At 44.6% G+C, this 18,697-nt stretch overlaps 1 protein-coding gene across 1 annotated transcript in view; it reads right to left on the minus strand.

The window, feature by feature from the left end:
• The window catches only part of ADAMTS5 (ADAM metallopeptidase with thrombospondin type 1 motif 5), a 171,046-nt gene that overhangs the window by 81,715 nt on the left and 70,634 nt on the right, over window positions 1-18,697 (minus strand). The window contains exon 3 of the mRNA XM_073668294.1: window positions 17,178-17,345. Coding sequence (XP_073524395.1) covers window positions 17,178-17,345 — 168 coding nt within the window. The remainder of the gene's footprint in view (window positions 1-17,177; window positions 17,346-18,697) is intronic.

Raw genomic sequence — 18,697 nt, forward strand, 5'->3', positions numbered from 1 at the left:
ACAAGTGACTTGAGTATCAACGCTATAACCCAACAGTAGCCACAGTTTTCATGTGTCGTACTTTCCTGGCATCACCACTGATTGATAGGAGCCATGATGCTAGAAGCATGGCACTTGACCACTGAGGCAAGTGATCGCCTGCAGTGGTTATACGCCTGCCACTTGTAAAAATAAAGGCTAGGAACCACCAATACCATCAGCGCTGGATCTGGTGGGAACACCTATAGCTGATTTATTTTTTAAATGCCATTACTTTATGATCAATAGAGATTTGACTTCTGGGACCCACACCAATTCCAATTCTAAGAATGAAGTGCCCGCAGCACTGTTTCTCCTTCCCCTTAATTCCAAATCCTGTTCCAGTTACTTTCTTAATAATAACTATGGCAGTCAGGACCTGTGCTTTACCCCATATAACTTCCCATCCAAATATCTGAATGCTGCAGCTGTCGGCTTCGACTATATCCTTACATTTCAAAGCAATAACCTGTGGCTCCTTTATAAATTCATGAGTCGTCCGTCTTCCTATCACTTTTATTTATTTTATTCAGTGCCACACTTCAGCCTGGCGCACATTAAGCGCCCTATTTCAGAACAGTTGCACTTTTCTGTATTAATCCAGGGTTTACAATTTCCGAAGTTAAAACGTGATTTCCTGAGAACCGTTAATCTTTGTCTGAGTACATAAGTATATGTAAAAGTTTGTACTATTATCTCTAGCCCATCATATTAAAGTGTGTGTCTATCAAGTCGCAGAAAAAACATCTGTTTGGGATTAGGGCTGGTTTACATGCAGCAGTACCTTATAATGAAACTCTGCCACTGGTAAAATATTAGGCAACTGCATCACAGCTATTCCTTAATAAAACATTATTAATATATACCTTCCCTCCCTTAAAACAAATATGTAATTTCAGATTACTTTTCAGGATATGCTGTCATATGTTCACGAGAAATAACATTATTTCTGACCATTATATAACTTATACCCTGCATTTTTCATCGGTTAGTCAGTCTGTAGGCGTTATCTCCAATTTTCAGTTGTCTCTGAGCTAGTGTGTGGAGACTAGCTGCCATGATATCTGCCATACACAATACTGTACATACAGACATGAGAGATTCCCGCTCACCTGTCTCTATATAGTGCACGTTTAGAAGCAGCAACAGCATTGAGAACATTCTACAGCAGCACTGAGCAGTGTAGCTGTGAATCCAGCTCTGCAATAATATAAAACTCTTACTAGAAATCAGCTGCACCAATCTTTACTATGTTCACAAGTTGTGTTTTTGCTGCGTTTTTTTTGCTGCTTTTTTTAGGCAAATTAAAAGCTGCGTTTTACAGTACCAGCAAAAAGCTATGAGATTTCAGAAATCTCATGAACACACTTTGGTTTTTTCCCTGACTTGAATTGAAAACTGCTGCATTTTTTAAAACTGCAGCTTGTCAAATCTTTCAGCGTTTTTTCACCCATAGAAAGCAATGAGTAAGTGCAAAAATTCAGGTATCAGGATTTGCTGCAGAAAACTCAGGAACAACAAGCATTAAAGTGTATTGAAAGACGCAGCAAAACCTGCTTCTTTTAAGCCACTTCTTTACAGCCAAGAGAGCAATTTTTTCCTGCAGAAAAAAATGCAGCGTGTGAACATACCCTTTCACTTAGATTTCCCCAGATTCAATAGGCTGTAATCTGATCCCTCAGTGCGCAAATGATAACTGCAGATGACGTTCTCTTGCCAGCAATGACCACATATACCTTGTACACCAAAATTTGCAGAAAGAATCAACATGATGCAGCATTAGAATTTTCACTGAATGTCAATTTCACTTGGATATTTTTCCGCAGTGAAAATCTACTTCGCTTTCCCATAACTGTATTCTGCTGCAGAATTTCCATTCTCAAATTAGGATAAAAATTCCACTACATGAGAACATACCCTGTTTAATTACCGGCGAACATAGTCACCATTGTGAGAAAGGAACATACAGTATTGATAAATCAACAATGTAAAATTTTGGCAGACCTCGTGGAACTCAAAATCAAGCCCAAAAAAATCATATTCTGTAGGGAAAAGACATATGGAATACAGATAGGCAGAAGGGATGGCGGTCATGGTTGTGAAAACACAGCTGTGTTGACAAAATCAGTTTATGCTTAAACGATAAGCAGGGCCATCCAAAAAACGACACACGGACGGGGAGATCAGCGCAAGACGCCATTTGGACCAAGTTCAACATATAAATGGAATTATGCTTGAGTAAATACACAGATAAGTATGCATGTTATCTATACTGTGCAAACACTGAGCTACAAAGGAATTATTATTTCCAAGCTAAGAACATTACAAACCGCTTAGATTTATTTTTATAAAACATATAAAACTAAACATAATGTATAGCAATAGATAAGAAATAGAATACAACCAAAATATCTATCACTCAAGAATTCGCCTATTATGTAAACATTACTGACATATTGATAAATATTTTAAAGGAATATGCAAATTAGCTCTCCCAAGAAAGCTTACTAGTGCCGCCTACCCTATATTATTCGGCCAGCCGAACCTCCCTACTCTGCACAGATAAGGGGAAAGCACTCCGAAACAGCTGTCTGCAGATGAGTGATTCACTATCCCTGGATGGGTTTCAAGACTTGTTAAAGGGTCAAACAATGACCTATAGCTGGTAGTTACTGGTAGGTGGCACTAGGGGCACTCTCTCTTTCTGGGGGAGACAGCTAATTTGCATGTTTTAGTCCCATAGAGCAATTCCATGGATGCCTTCAGCAAAGTCAATGTATCCCCAAAGCTGCATTATAAAAGATCTAACAGGTACAGACAGAGGTGTACACATCATTGGTGCAACCTGTGCCCCAACACAGGGGCCCAAGAGGTGAAGGGGCCACTACCAGCTCCAATGCAGGAGGAGCTGTGTATTATGATGATCTATTGGATTATTATTGGACAGGGACCTCTTCTGTCTGAGTCTGCCAGTTGGTACAGTAATGGTAGCTGTGATCAATTTATCTCTTCCCAAAACACTAATGGTTCACCATCATCCAGTAGGTCTATATGCCAAAGTCAACAGGATCATTAGGTTACAGAAAAAATCAGAGTGTATGATGGGTTTTTCCAACATTTACTTTCATGACAAATCAAACAGACATGTCTTAGAGGCATGGTGAAGAATCCCTACTGATGTCAAGAATGAGCAGGTCCCAGTCTGTGCTTGATCACCTGTCCACTTCGGACTCTTGTAGACATCATTTTTTTTGTGTATGAGTGCTATCCACGTGTCTCATGGAAAACACTCGTACCTATAACAGTGAATGGGGATGTTCACTTGTTCATGATTTTTCGTGGATCACACACAGACATATCCAATATTGATCCAAGTGTCCGATCAAAATTGGCAATGGTTCCATGAAAAAAATCAGACAGCACTCAGATGCCATCCATGTGCTGTCCGATTTTCACAGACTGTTTGAAAGAAGAAGATGGAGAAACCTCTTTTTACATACGAGAAAAATTGATGAAAATTGCACCAAACTCTGATGAAACTCGGATGACACTTTGATGAAAATCTGGTGAAGCTCTGATGAAAATCACTGATGAAACTCAGTCCATTCTCGTACGTGAAAAAGAAATGACATCTGAATGAGCCCTTAAAGAAGTTGTCCACTATTTTTCCATTGATGCCCAATCCATAGGATGGGGCATCAATGTTTGATCGGCCGGGGTCCCACATTTTGTAACCCCGCCGATCAGCTGTTATCAGTGTGTGCAGTACCGCGCAGCTGCCACTACAGCTAGACGGCCAAGCACCGCAAATAAGTACTTCCGGCCGGCTGCAACCGCTGCCACCACCGATAACAGCTGATTGATGGGGGTGCCGGGTGCGGAACCCCAGCCGATCAAACATTCATGCCCTATTCTAAGGATAGGGCATTAATGGAAAAGTAGTGGACAACCTCTTTAATGTGTTTTTGGTTTGCTTCCCTACACCAATGACACTTGGTTGTCTTGACAGTTGACTATAAGAGACAATTAACGCTAATGACGCCAATTAGGTTGACCCCTGTAAATTGGTCCCCATTGTCATGTGTATAGATAGAGCAGAGAATGGAGAGAGATCAGTGTATTGTTGACAGTGGATTGAATATAAGTCAAATACATTTTTTTTTTTATATTTTAACTCATATTTAATGTATTTTGAATTTTTCATGTAATAGAAAAAAAACCTTTAAATTTTAGTTCCTCCAATTTACTACAGTGGAATTTGTCAGTGTATATGTGTCCCCCTACTGAAAATATACACCAGGTCCCTCTGGTTTTGACATCATGTTGGCGAGTCCTGCCGGACCCCTTTCAAAACAGCTCAGCATATATGGGGGGCACACAATGTGAAGCTCTTGAGATTCTTCACTTTATATAGTTATTAATTAGTCAAATTTAAAACTAGATGAATTGATAAATAAATAGGAAAAAATTCTGAAAAAATCCAAGCCAAAAAGACAATTATCCGCTCATGGCACAAATTAAAAAAAGTAAAACCTAAAAAAGGTCAAAATCGTTAAGTAAGTTCTAAGGAACCAAATAGTGAAATAGATGAGAAGTTTAAACCAATCTTTGTAAATACTTATAATAATAAATATAACCAAAACATAATCCACAACGCTTCCTGCTCGCTCAGTAATTGGTAACAACTGCCCCGACACTAGGGAGATGGAATGTGAGAAGTGGAGTAATAGACAATGCTGGGCACCAGACGTATCAAATTCCATCTTCGCAAAATAGGATCTAAAATTGTCTCTGTGGTATGCCAGGCTTCTTCAGACTAATTTCAGTCAATCGCCCACAAACCTCAAAGGACAGATGATTAAAAAGCTAAAAAAAAATATTATTTTATGGTGGATGAAAGTTAGTTTCCTGCGTAACTAATTCTGGAAAATAGATCCTGTGGTTTACAAAGATTAAACACATTTATAAGCCTAGTCTTTTAGAATGGTGCCATATGTGTGCCATCAGCTCAGTTCTTATAGCTGGGGGCAGGCAAAAATGACAAAAATTATAAAAATACCATATGGTCTCCTTCAATAACTCATGGTAGGCAACATTCCTTGTAGCAGGGGTCCTCAACCTGTGGCGCAGGGGCCACATGTGGCTCACAGGCCTATGACGTCTGGCTCATGGTTCGTTGACGAATTGGTGCATGAGCACCAGGTCTACCAAACAGCTGTGAAGAGCTGGTCTCCAGATGGTAAACTTTTGGGGGAAGATCTGGAGAAGAATATACTGGTCTAGTAGTTGGAGCGGTAAATAAAGTATTATAAGGAGGAGATAGAATAATACTATCAGTCAGGGGATGTGCTTGAAGCGACAGCGGTGGGAGCGCTTGATTTGAAAATACCGAATGGGGGTAAAGTGGGAACTAGTGTTGAGCCACCCCCGTAGTGTTCGAGTTCGGTTCGGTTCGTCGAACACCCGTGTGTTCGCCGAACTGTTCGTCGAACTGTTCGTCGAACACCTTCGAACACCGTTAAAACCAATGGCAGGCAAACAAAAACACATAGAAACACATAGAAAACACCTTCAAAGGTGTCCAAAAGCTGACAAACTGCTCAGAAGACATAACTAACACATGGAAAAGTGACAAGTACATATAGTCATGCGAAAATAAAAGAGGTGGAGGAGTAAAAGGAGGGGGAGACACAGATATAGGCATGTCATGCCCTTCTAAAATCCAAAAAGCGAGAAGCCGACACGGCCAGTCCGCTCCTGCCCGTGCCACCTCCGTGTCGCCGGGTTTGTGCCAGAGCCGCGGTGAACCCTGATGGCCAGCCCCCCTCTCCCAATACTGGTGCCTGTCCGCTGGTGGGTCGAGCGAGCCCCCCTGTGGTGGAGGCAGCTCTAAGCTTTTTAATTTAAATTGTCTCTCTAATTTGAATGAATACACTTTAAATCCATTTACAAGGATCTATTGGAGGGCAAGTCTCATGCCAGCAGCCGCGTAATTCCAGCTCCAGTAGCGTCCACTAAAGCTGCTGCAGTTAAAAAGCTTTTATAAGGATCGAGCTCGGCTGTCCACCGCAAGGCATCCTACTGCCAGTACCAGCCCCTATGCCTTGGGGTGCCTCCTGATGCTCTTCACTGAGTATCCCATGGTCCCGAAGCATTTCCTTTGAAAAAATGAAGTGTCCAAACTACAGGTGGTGTAGCTTGCTTAACAGCCGGGATAATCCGCTGACTAGCAGACCCTGCTACTAGGCACAAAGTATTTCCTGGGCTAGATGCAGTTAAAAATTTGTAATTAGATACTCTCGTTGGATGCTGAGAAAGCATTCCATAGAGTCTCCTGGCACGCCATATATGATTCTCTTAAAAAGCTTGGGGTAGGGGTCTAGGGGACCCTTTTATAGCCAAAATCACGGCCCTGTATCGCAATACGTCACCTAGGCTGAAGATAAATGGAACTGTAGCACCCTGAGGGCTCGGTTGCTACAGAGGTATTGCACCTCACCCAGAGGTGTGATATCTCACTCTCAGGTAAGGATGTAGTGTGGATCAGGACCCGACACCTGCATGCATTACACCACATTGCCGTGGGGCAGGGCGACCAATATGCCCCTGAGATGGGCACGACAGTCCCTGTCCCTGGCTGGAGTGGGGGGAGGGAACACTGAGGAAGGGGAACCCTGTAGTGCAGGAGCAGGGAGGAAGCAGTTCCTGGGTGCATTGAGAAGGGAGTATAAAAGGTGGGCACCATCTTAGTTCAGTGCAGAGAAGTCTGAGCAGAAGTGGCAGGGAGCAGGGGCTCTGCATGAGCTCTGCTCCAGAGGCGGGCCTAGTAACAGAGGCCCAGGCCTGGAAGAGGGAGAAGGAAGGAAGAGGAGCGGAGAAGGCTCCAGGAACGAGGAACGAAGGGATCTCAGGGGTGCGGACGGGCGAGTCGCCACCGCACGCCAGAATCCACCTGCGTGGAGGGGTCAGGCCAAAGGGGGAGACCGGTCCCCGAAACTAGTGGAGGCAGGAAACGACCCTCAGCTAGAAACAGGAGGCTGTGACATTTTATGTGGCGCAGCCCCTCGCTACACCCGCTAGGAAGGCACCACATAGGGTCAGGGAAACTGGCGCCAAGTTTACCAAGAGGAGGCCCGAGGCAGCCGGACAGAAGGGTTGGTAAGAAAGGCCAGACAAAGGACACACAAAGGGGGTCCTGTGAAGCGCTCCAAAGTTATCTGGGAGTTGTCTGAGCCCCTCACCTGGTGAGCACAGTACGACGTGGGCAGCCGTTACCTGCAGACGTGGTCTGGATAATAAGAACTGTGAGTAAAGGCCCTGGACTGCATCACTGACTCCGTGTCATTACTGCTGCTGCCCTGCACCATCACCCCCATCCTCCGCATACACTGCCCTGAGGCTATACTCCTCCCGTGGGGAGTTATGCTACGCTCTGCTGCACCCACAACACCAGCCTCAGCGGTCTGCCCTGGAGCGGCGGTTCACTCTGACCGCAATCCACGGGTGGCGTAGTCGGACATTTAAACATCAAAACCACATAAATAGTTCCGCCACTGGTTTGACCGCCCTGAGCCACGGAACCGGGTTGCCGCCACGGAGACTACAACCACCAGCATCCACCAAAAAGGGTCCGGCTCCGGGTGTCCCAAGGCCCAGGGGGCGCGTCAGAACATTTTCATCACCTTTCACAATCACCAATGGGACAAGGCAGGGATGTTCTCTGTCCCCTCTCTTATACATCCTAGTGACAGAGCACCTGCTCTCATCAATTCGCCATAACCCCAATATTAGGTGGATTGAGGTGGGAGGCACCGAGTACAAGTGCTCTCTATTTGCTGATGATGTCCTAGTATATATCACTCAATCACATATATCCATCCATGCTGTTATGGCTGAAATAGATCACTTTGTTACATGGTAAAATTTTAAAATCAATGCAGCGAAGTCTGAGGCCCTCGATGTCTCCCTCCCCAAATCCATATAGGATTCCATCCAGTCCAACTTTCCCTTTGCCTGGCCCTCACAGGGTATCAAATACTTAGAAATTCCTATTCATAGAGACCTCTCCCATCTATGTTATCTTAATTTTGGGCCCTTTATTGAACAACTCCATACAGACCACGGTTGGCAAGTTAGAACTGTAAGATTCACTACGTGAACCGCTGGTGTTTTGTGGAAAAGCACATGTACACCGCGTTCCAAATTATTATGCAAAAAGTGTTTAGGAGTGATAAGGGAAGAATTTGTTTGTTTGTCAGTTAAACTCATTGATGGTGATGTGTGTCAGGGCTCTTTATATCACTGTAAGCAATTGCAGACACATGTGCTAATTAGTTTGGCAGGTGTGTCCAATGAAAGGCAAGACTACTTAAGAAGGCTATCTCACATTATTAAGCAGCCTACATTTTCTGCCAAAATGGGAAAGAAAAAGGATGTGTCGGCTGCTGAGAAGCAACAAATTGTGGAGTGTTTAGGTCAAGGCATGACTACAATCAACATTGTGCGATGATCAGGATGAAGTGTCTTGGCAATCAAGAAGTATGTAGCTGATTCACAGTACACACGTGTGCGTGCTGATAAGGGCAAATTGAGGACTCTTTCCTACAGGCAATTACGTCAGGTTGAAAGAGCAGCGGCAAAAAAGCCTTGTCATAGCAGCAGACAAGTTTTTGAAGCTGCTTGTGCCTCCAACGTCCCCCGAACAACAAGATGCAGGGTCCTTCAGAGGTTTGCAGCTGTGCATACGCCATCCTGTCGACCTCCTCTATCCACTTCACACAAGCAGAAACGGCTCCAGTGGGCCAAACATTACATGAAGACTGATTTCAAAACTGTTTTGTTCACGGATGAGTGCCGTGCAGCGCTCGATGGTCCAGATGGATGGAGTGGAGGATGGCTGGTTGATGGACACCCCACGCAAACACGGCTACAGCGCCAACAAGGAGGAGGTGGAGTAATGTTTTGGGCTGGAATCATGGGGAGAGAGATTGTCGGCCCCTTTAGGATCCCTGAAGGCGCTAAAGATGAACTCCATAATGTATGTGGATTTTCTCAAACAGCACTTCCTGCCATGGTTCAAGAAGAAGAACCGTGTATTTCACAGCAAGATCATTTTTCTGCATGATAATGCACCATCTCATGCTGCACATAAAACATCTGCATCTCTGGCTGATATGGGCATAAAAGGGGACAAACTTATGGTGTGACCCCCATGCTCCCCTGACCTCTACCCCATTCAGAAACTTTGGAGCATCATTAAAAGGACTGTCTATGATGGCGGGAGGCAGTTCACATCTAAGCAACAGCTCTGGGAGGGTATTCTGTCCTCATGCAAAACAATTGAAGCAGAAACCATCCAAAACCTGACAAATTCAATGGACGAGAGAGTTCAGAAGCTCCTTTCGAACAAGGGGTCCTATGTGAAAATGTAACATCACCTAGAATAAAGTTTTGAGTTGAAAACTGTTTGATTTCAGTTTCTAACAACCTGCTAATGCTTATAATTTCAAAAATGACCATTTTTTTGGTCTTTATTAAAATGAAAAGGTTGATCGAAAAGTTTGGGGGATCTAAGAGTGTGGCAACCCAGTAGTCATGATTACTTCGAATTCTGACAATATGAGGGTCATGCTGCAGGTAGTGCAGCAAGAAGGCACTTATGTGTCTTGCGCATCTCGGAGCCCCAAAATTATTTTCCGGGCTAGATGCAGCTAAAAATTATTTTTAATTTTAAATCTGGTGGAGCTTATTATAGATGGCCTAATAGGATCAGTGCTGCACACTGCTACAAAGCCCAAATTATTTTCCAGTCAAGATACAGATAAACATGATTAGTAATTTGAAAGCTTAAAACGGTTGGTAGGGTGATTTTAAACAATCATCAAGGTTTTACTCTCCCCAGGATGACACAGGGGTAGAAAAGTCGTTTCGGATCCATGATTTGTTCATCTTTATGAACGTGAGTCTGTCTACATTATTAGTGGAGAGCCGCGTGCGCTTATCTGTCAGCACACCACCAGCAGCGCTGAACACACGTTCAGACAGAACGCTGGCTGCCGGGCATGACAAGATCTCCAAGGCGTAAGTGGCTAGCTCCGGCCATTTATCCAGATTGGAAGCCCAAAAAGAGCAAGGGTCCAGTGACACAGTCGTGGCTTCAATGTTTACTTGGAGATACTCCTGTACCATCGTCTCTAGGCGTTGACTATGTGTCAGACTTCTTGTCTCCTGTGGCCTTGCAAAGGATGGGCTAAAAAAGTGGTGAAATGATTCCGCAAAATTGATGTTACCACCAGATACTGTGGTTCTGTTACGGTTTGAGTGCTGAACACTTGACGGTCCCACGGTTGGCAAGTTGGAACTGTGAGATTCACTACGTGCACCACTGGTATTTTGTGGAAAAGCACATGTAAGATTCTGCAACAGTCTCTGCTGATACTCCTGCATGCGTGCATCCCTTTCTATGGCAGGAATAATTTCTGCAAATTTACTTTTGTACCGGGGATCTAACAGTGTGGCAACCCAGTAGTCAGGATTATTTCTAATTCTCCCAATTCGAGGGTCATGTTGCAGGTAGTGCAGCAAGATGGCACTCATGTGTGTTGCGCATCCAGGAGCACCAAGTCCCTGTTGTGTTGGTGGCGAGGTAACAATCATGCTTCCTTCCTCTGTCCTCTCCCCCCAACCTCGCACAACAGAAATGTGATCAAGGTCTCCCTCATCTGATGAGTCTTCCATCAGTTCGTCCTCCACTTCTTCCTGGGCTCCTGCACCTTCCTCACTAGTTTGGCTGCTACCATGCGCCCTGGTAAAACCATCTCCCCCACCCTCACATGCCTGCCGCCTTGGTGCTGCCGACCGTCTGGACCTTGCAGATGTTAGCCCTTCCGCATACAACTCCTCCTCCTCTACTTCCTCCACCTCCTCTTGTGCCACCACCTGACTCCGAATTCTGTTTAACATGTGCTCCAGCATGTAAATCACCGGAATAGTCATGCTGATAATGGCATCGTCAGCACTAAACATCTTCGTCGCCATTTCAAAACTGTGCAGAAGGGTGCATAGGTCCCTGATCTGAGACCACTCCTCCAGCGTGATTTGCCACACCTCTGAATCTCGTTGGCCCAGGCTATACGTCAGAACGTATTGCACCAGGGCTTGTCGGTGCTGCCACAGTCGCTGCAACATGTGCAGAGTTGAATTCCACCGGGTAGGCACATCGCATTTTAGCCGGTGAAGTGGCAGGCCCAATGACTTCTGTAGAGATGTAAGTCGCTGAGCTGCGGGATGCGAACGGCGGAAGTGAGCACACAGCGACCGTGCCCTCTGCAGAAGGCCATCTAGTCTGGGATAGTGGGCTAAAAATTGCTGGACAACCAGGTTCAACACGTGAGCCATACAAGGCACGTGTGTGACATTGCCCCGGCGAAGGGCCACACCCAGGTTTGCAGCATTGTCGCACACGGCCTTCCCTGGTTTCAGGTCCAGTGGAGACAACCATTCATGAAATTGGTTCTCCAGAGCTGACCACAACTCCTCAGCTGTGTGACTCACATTTCGAAGACATTTCAATGTAAAAACCGCCTGATGACGTTGAGCCCTACTGCCAGCATAGTAAGGAGGTGTGCAGGATCCCTTCTGCGCAGTTAGAAAGCTTGTGGCATGACCAGACAGGCTTTGGGTGCAGGTGGAAGACCGAGAGGAGGTTGAGGAGGCAGAAGCAGTGGAGGAACTTTGACATAAAGAGGATTGACGCACAACTCGTGGGGACGGCAAGACTTGGACAGCAGCCCCTTGTCCTGCTGTCACCATAGTTACCCAGTGCCCAGTCAGCGACATGTAACGCCCCTGTCCATGCCTACTCGTCCAAGTGTCTGTGGTGAAATGCACCCTGTCACACACAGAGTTTCTCAAAGAAGCGGTGATGTTATGTGCGACATGCTGGTGGAGCGCAGGCACACCTTTCTTTGAGAAGTAGTGCCGACTGGGCATCTGGTACTGGGGCACTGCGACGGACATAAGGTCTCGAAAATCCTCTGTGTCCACCAGGCGGAAAGGCAGCATTTCTGTAGCCAAGAGCTTGCAGATGGTGAAATTCAACCTCTTAGCTTTCTCATGGCTAGGAGGAAATGGTCTTTTACTTGTCCACATCTGAGGGACCGAGGGCTGGCTATTGTGCTTAGACGGGGTTGATAAGGGTGTCCCCGGCAAACTGCCGGTCTGTGAGGAAGATGCAGGCGGACATGTTAGGTTGCCTTGATCCAAAGGTGGTGCTATCGATGTCGGACAGCGCTCAACACCAGCTGCTGTTACCACCTCCAAAGAAAATGATGACCTGCCAATCACGCTGGCTGTTGCGGGTAAAGAGGTGGCAGGTCTGCGCCCCAAAACAGGTGTGACTGCTGTCCCCCCAGTCACAGAGGATGAAGAGGCCGCGGATGCACAAGATATGGCAGACGGTGGTTGGCCCGGCCGGCTAGGCCGCATTGTAGCACACTGAGCTTCCCACTGCAACTTATGCTTCATGTCCATGTGCCGGTTCATGCATGAAGTACTCAAACTATGTATTTTTTGGCCTCTACTTAGCTTTTGCTGACAAATGTTACAGATAACACGAGTTGGGTCATCTTTATCGATCTGAAAAAATGCCCAGGCTATGCAAGGCTTAGCACCCATGCGACCTGAAGAGCCACCACGACTTGTGGTGAGAGGCAGAGTTGTGTTTGAGGATGCAGTTGTTGACGTGCTTGCAGTACTACGTCTCTGTCCAGGAAGGCGCAACCTGACCTCGTCGTCACTAGCATCTTCCTCCACCTCCTCTGCTGACCTCATCTCTTGGCTGACTGTGGGTTGACAGTAAGTGGGATCTCCAACCTCATCATCATCACCCTGTGTGTTATCACACCCGTCGTCCTCAGAGCCAACCTGTTCCTGCCCTGACAAAAAACTAAAGTTGTCGCTCCAATCAGGTATTTGAGTCTTATCATCGTCTTCCTCATTGTCTCCACCAACAGGAGTTACAGTTTGGGAATGAGGGTCTACATTATGGTCAGAACCTTCTGCGTCTGGTCCTGGATCCGACTCATAAAGATTCTGGGCATCAGTGCAGATCATTTCCTCGTCTGGATTCACAGAAGCGCTGGAGTCGACCTCTGATTCCCAGGCTATAGTATGAGTAAACAGCTCTGCAGACTCAACCATCTGTTCTACCTCATACTCAGACGGGCAGCTGGAGATTTGGGAGCTGTGAGGAAGCAAGTGTGATTTGGGTGACACCTTTGAGGACTGGAGTATTTGTGATGTTGAAGTTGATGTGGACGAGAGCCCACTTAAAGGAGCACTTGATATCCGTTGAAGCACCTGCTGTTTTTGTGCCTCATCTGGAAGTTGTAGCGATTGGCGTGGCCGTAAGAAAGGGATCTTATCACATTGTCCGCTAAAAGAAGTAGACATTTTAGTTTGGCTGGAAGATGGTCTTTCTTCTGCAGATGTTACTGTTGCTTTAACACCTACCCCACGGACACAACCTTTTTTCCCCTACCCAACACGCCTATTCCCCTTTCCACCAGCAGCAGGCCTTTTTCCACTCATTTTGGTGGTTAACTAATTCACAACTCTGGAGTTGTTTGCACAAAAAAACAATGGATGGTAACCGAGCAGAGCTGAGTGGCCAAACTGTGGTATTAGGCCAAAACTATTGGCTGGGTTAGATGCAGAAAAAAATATATTCAGTTTGCAACCTGATGGAGGTCAGTATAGATGGACTAATAGAGAAATTCCGACACACTGCTACAAGGCCAAATATTTTTTCAGAGGTAGATGCAGAAAAAAATTATATTCAGTTTGCAACCTGATGGAGGTCTGTATAGATGGATTAATAGAACAAGACCCACACACAGCTAGAAGCCCAATATTTTTTCAGAGGTAGATGCAGAAAAAAATATATTCAGTTTGCAACCTGATGGAGGTCAGTATAGATGGACTAATACAACAAGTCCCACACACAGCTAGAAGCCCAAATATTTTTTCAGAGGTACTGTAGATGCAGATACAAATTATTTTTAATTTGCAACCTGATGGAGGTCAGTATAGATGGACTAATACAACAAGTCCCACACACAGCTAGAAGCCCAAATATTTTTTCAGAGGTACTGTAGATGCAGATAAAAATTATTTTTAATTTCCAACCTGATGGAGGTCAGTATAGATGGACTAATAGAGAAAGTCCGACACACTGCTAGAAGGCCAAATATTTTTTCAGAGCTAGATGCAGAAAAAAATTATATTCAGTTTGCAACCTGATGGAGGTCAGTATAGATGGATTAATAGAACAAGACCCACACACAGCTAGAAGCCCAATATTTTTTCAGAGGTAGATGCAGAAAAAAATATATTCAGTTTGCAACCTGATGGAGGTCAGTATAGATGGACTAATACAACAAGTCCCACACACAGCTAGAAGCCCAAATATTTTTTCAGAGGTACTGTAGATGCAGATAAAAATTATTTTTAATTTGCAACCTGATGGAGGTCAGTATAGATGGACTAATAGAGAAAGTCCGACACACTGCTAGAAGGCCAAATATTTTTTCAGAGCTAGATGCAGAAAAAAATTATATTCAGTTTGCAACCTGATGGAGGTCAGTATAGATGGATTAATAGAACAAGACCCACACACAGCTAGAAGCCCAAATATTTTTTCAGAGGTAGATGCAGAAAAAAATATATTCAGTTTGCAACCTGATGGAGGTCAGTATAGATGGACTAATACAACAAGTCCCACACACAGCTAGAAGCCCAAATATTTTTTCAGAGGTACTGTAGATGCAGATAAAAATTAGTTTTAATTTGCAACCTGATGGAGGTCAGTATAGATGGACTAATAGAATTATGCTATGCCCAAAAGATTTTACTTCACTAGGTGCAGTAAAAAAATTGGTATTCTATACACAGGTGGTATATCTTGCAGCACAGATAGGCTACTCCACTGACTAACACACTCTGCAATAGGCCAAAAAGGATTAGCTTTGCTAGATTCAGCCAAATGCTGTGAAAAAAACTTGCACAGCACTGGCACAGACCTGCCTGGCAAAAAACTGATAGGAACTGATGTAACCTAGTCCTGAAAAGGACTCCAATTACAATTAGTCTTTACTCCCACAACCTATCTATTGAAGAGCACAGACCTCCCTGATAAAAGTCGTAGGAAATGCTGTAACCTAGTCCTTAAAAGGACTGCAATCACAACTATTCCCTACTCCCAAGCTATCTGTATATTTGTGCGAAAATTGGCTTGAAATTAACAAGGTATAGCGCACACAGCAACAGCGGTGACGTCTAACACGCAGCTGCAGCAGTGAGAAAATGGTGGCGACGGGGAAAATGGCTTGGTCTTATAGGGCAAGGACATGTGACATACACTGCCAATGACACATGCCCTTGCTTGTGTGAAAAAAAGCACTTCGCTCCGTGTGTGCGCTGCTGATAGGCTGACAGATTGCACCTCCCCACTGCAAATGCGGGAAAGAGAAAAAAAAATGGAGATCTTCATTGTTCCTGCAGAGATCCATCCCCTGCCCCTCCCCCCACCCCGCTGTACACTCAAACTGCGTATTAACATTAATTTTCATCATTACTGAGAAAAAATCCAGTTATGATTTTGGTGCACGAACAGTTATCGAACATAACCTCGAACAGCCGAATTTTTATCAAATTGTTCGTGTTCGCCGAACGGCTCGAACACCGCCCAAAACAGCTCGAATTTGAGATTGGCGAACAGTTCGAGTAGAACAACGCTCATCTCTAGTGGGAACCCCTGGCTGTAAGTATACTGCCTTAATGTGATTTCTATGGGGAAGCTTTGGCTGTCATTATACTGATAATGGGGGCTGTGTGTGTCACTACTGTGTGGGGGTGGGAAGGTATGAGCTGGATGTCACTACTCTGGATGTGGCTCCTGACCCTCACTCAGAGCTGAATGTAGCTCTCATAGTAAGGAAGGTATGGAACCACTGACTTAGAGGGTTATTCCCAATGTTGAAAGTTATCACCTCTCCTGTAGATAACGTTCTAAGCTTCAGGAGTCCGACTAATCCAAAGGGCATGGCTCTGTAATGCCTTGTCGGAATGAAGCATTAGCCATTCACGTACGCCACAGTTGCATTCATTGTCTATAGGACTTCTGGAAAATGCCAAGCTCTGTACAGAACTGACCTCGGCAGTCTTATAGACAATTAATGGAGTATGCATTGACACGTCCTGCTCCATTCCGACAGGACATTTCCATGCCATGTACTTTTAGATCAGTCGGACTCCTTATAAAGTTAGCATCTATCCTCTAGTGTTGAGAATAACCCTAAAAGGAATTTTGTTCTGGGAAAGGTCCCATTGGTTAAACTCCCATCAATCAAAAAGAGGCTGGACAAACATCTGTCGGAGATTGTTTAGTGAATCCAACATTGAGCAGGGGTTGGACTAGATGACCCTGGAGGTCCCCTCCAACTCTAACATTCTATGAGTCTTTCAATGTTGGGAATAAAAATGTAACTTTTCTAAGAATGCGCGAGTAGGAAGCTAATTTTAGTGTGGTAGTGGGCCACCCATATCTACTGGGTCACTGTGTAAGAGCAGTATATGGACTCCTTGATCTTTGAAAGTGCATCGTAGAGAACCTTCCCTAGTCTCTCAAACAATACCCCAGTAAAAGCTGGGGTGAAAGTGGACCCTAACCCTATATACCTATACCCTTGAACCATCATTATTGGCTTGCTAGCCCCTCCAGGATGCAAAGCTGGTCCACATGTCCCAGTAGTTTGACCACTAGCTACATCCCTACCCACTCCTGCTTATGATTTTAAGAGAGTCCAAGCTAAAATTTGATCCCTCTCTTGAAACATTTTTTTAAAGACATGTCAGGTTCTCTTTCACATTTATGAACTGATGTCAATTTTCATGCATTAGAACAAGCTCAACTTTAACACATTTTAGCTCCCATTTCAGAGACGGATAATATTCCTGACCCAGCACCATTAGCATTTACCATAGGAAGTACTTTTAATGAAACAGACTTCCAAAGTAATAAATTGCATGCTGACTTCATGACTGTCAGTGATTAAAATTATGGAATATACTTGACAGTTTATGCACTTCGAGGCGCTTACCATGGCCGTCATCCAAAAAATCTGTGATTGTCGCTGAGGTGCACTTTGACCATGGTTTGGAGGCATCAATGCTTGTTAGGACAGATGACATAAGACGTTTATCTTCCAGGGAGCCAAAGTTCTCCTCGCAGAATTTTGAATCATCATGGGAAAGCCCAAGGAGATGTCCTGTAAATGGAGAAAACATATTGATGGAATGTATGACAGAGCACGGTATAAAGGCTGCGGTTAATTCTTCATGAGCAGACATCTACAGACATTTTCCATGCAGAAACTGTGGTTATAGGGTCTGTAATACCAATGTATATAAATATGAGTGCATATTTTTGTGCTTATATATTGGAACGCCCAGTAAGAAATACATCACTAGATTTATATTAAAATTTGTTTTTTTTTAAGTTCAAAAGTATCTTCTTTATCTTTCCATAAAATGCCCACTGTGTACAGAACCGGACCTTAATGCAAGGATTTTTTTAAATTAACGCCCATCAATCTATTAATCAATTAAACGGTTTGCATAGTTATTGGCAGATGTAGAGGTAACATTTTCACACAGGCCCTGATGCCTCAAGGGTTCCAAAAGTCTGCATTATCTACCACGTAAGAAGACATTAGAATTACAGATTGCGCTCTGAAGGACGGCATCTTCAAGTTAGGCCTCTGCCTGTAACCTATGAGATCTACAAAAACAACTCTAATGGGGCTCCCATTGAAAATCCACCTGCTTCTTTAATATCTCAGCATAGATCACCCCATTGGTCTTTGTAACAAAACAGTTAAAATAATAATACTCACCTCTCCCCGGCCCTCACCTTGTGCGGTGTGACATAGACCGGCGGCCTGTGAGCAAATATTTTTCATACCCTACATTTAGGAAGTGCAGTTCCCTATTAAAGAGGTTGTCCATTACTGTAACATTGATTGCCTATCCTCAGGATAGACCATCAATGCCTGACTGGTGGGGGTGCACCCGCCTATCAGCTGTTCTCGGTGCCGACGGTGGCTGCAGCTGTTCAGACACGGAGCTCACAGTGCAGCTCCGTCTACTGTATAGTGGCCATAGCTGGGTTCTGCATATCCACCCCCTATTGATTTAAATAGGAGGCAACTGTGCAATAGCTAGCCATGGCCACTATAGAGTCAATGGAGCTGTGCCGCTGCCGGTATCGAGAACAGCTGTTTAGCGGGGGTACCGGTTGTCGCACCCCCACCGATCAGACATTGATGACCTACCCTAAGGATAGGACATCAATGTTAAAGTCTTGGACAACCTCTTTAATAGGGAACAGCACTTTCCTAAAACTTGTCATATGGAATGACTTTTAAGTTGCCCAAACACCTTAGATAGCTAACTCTTCTGACTGCACATATACATGCACACTCGCCTTGGCTGAATAACAATAGGTTTTCATTGGGAAGAGCTGAGCTAGTCATAACTAGAAACCACTCCCAGAGAAATAAAAGGTTTGGGCGATGTATTTCAACAGGTCTGACCCTTTCTCCCCTGATATCAACTCTCA

The sequence above is a fragment of the Phyllobates terribilis genome, unplaced genomic scaffold (genome assembly GCF_046119375.1).
Source record: "Phyllobates terribilis strain yellow unplaced genomic scaffold, ASM4611937v1 Scaffold_2__4_contigs__length_985480577, whole genome shotgun sequence".
Taxonomy (NCBI): Eukaryota; Metazoa; Chordata; class Amphibia; order Anura; family Dendrobatidae; genus Phyllobates; species Phyllobates terribilis.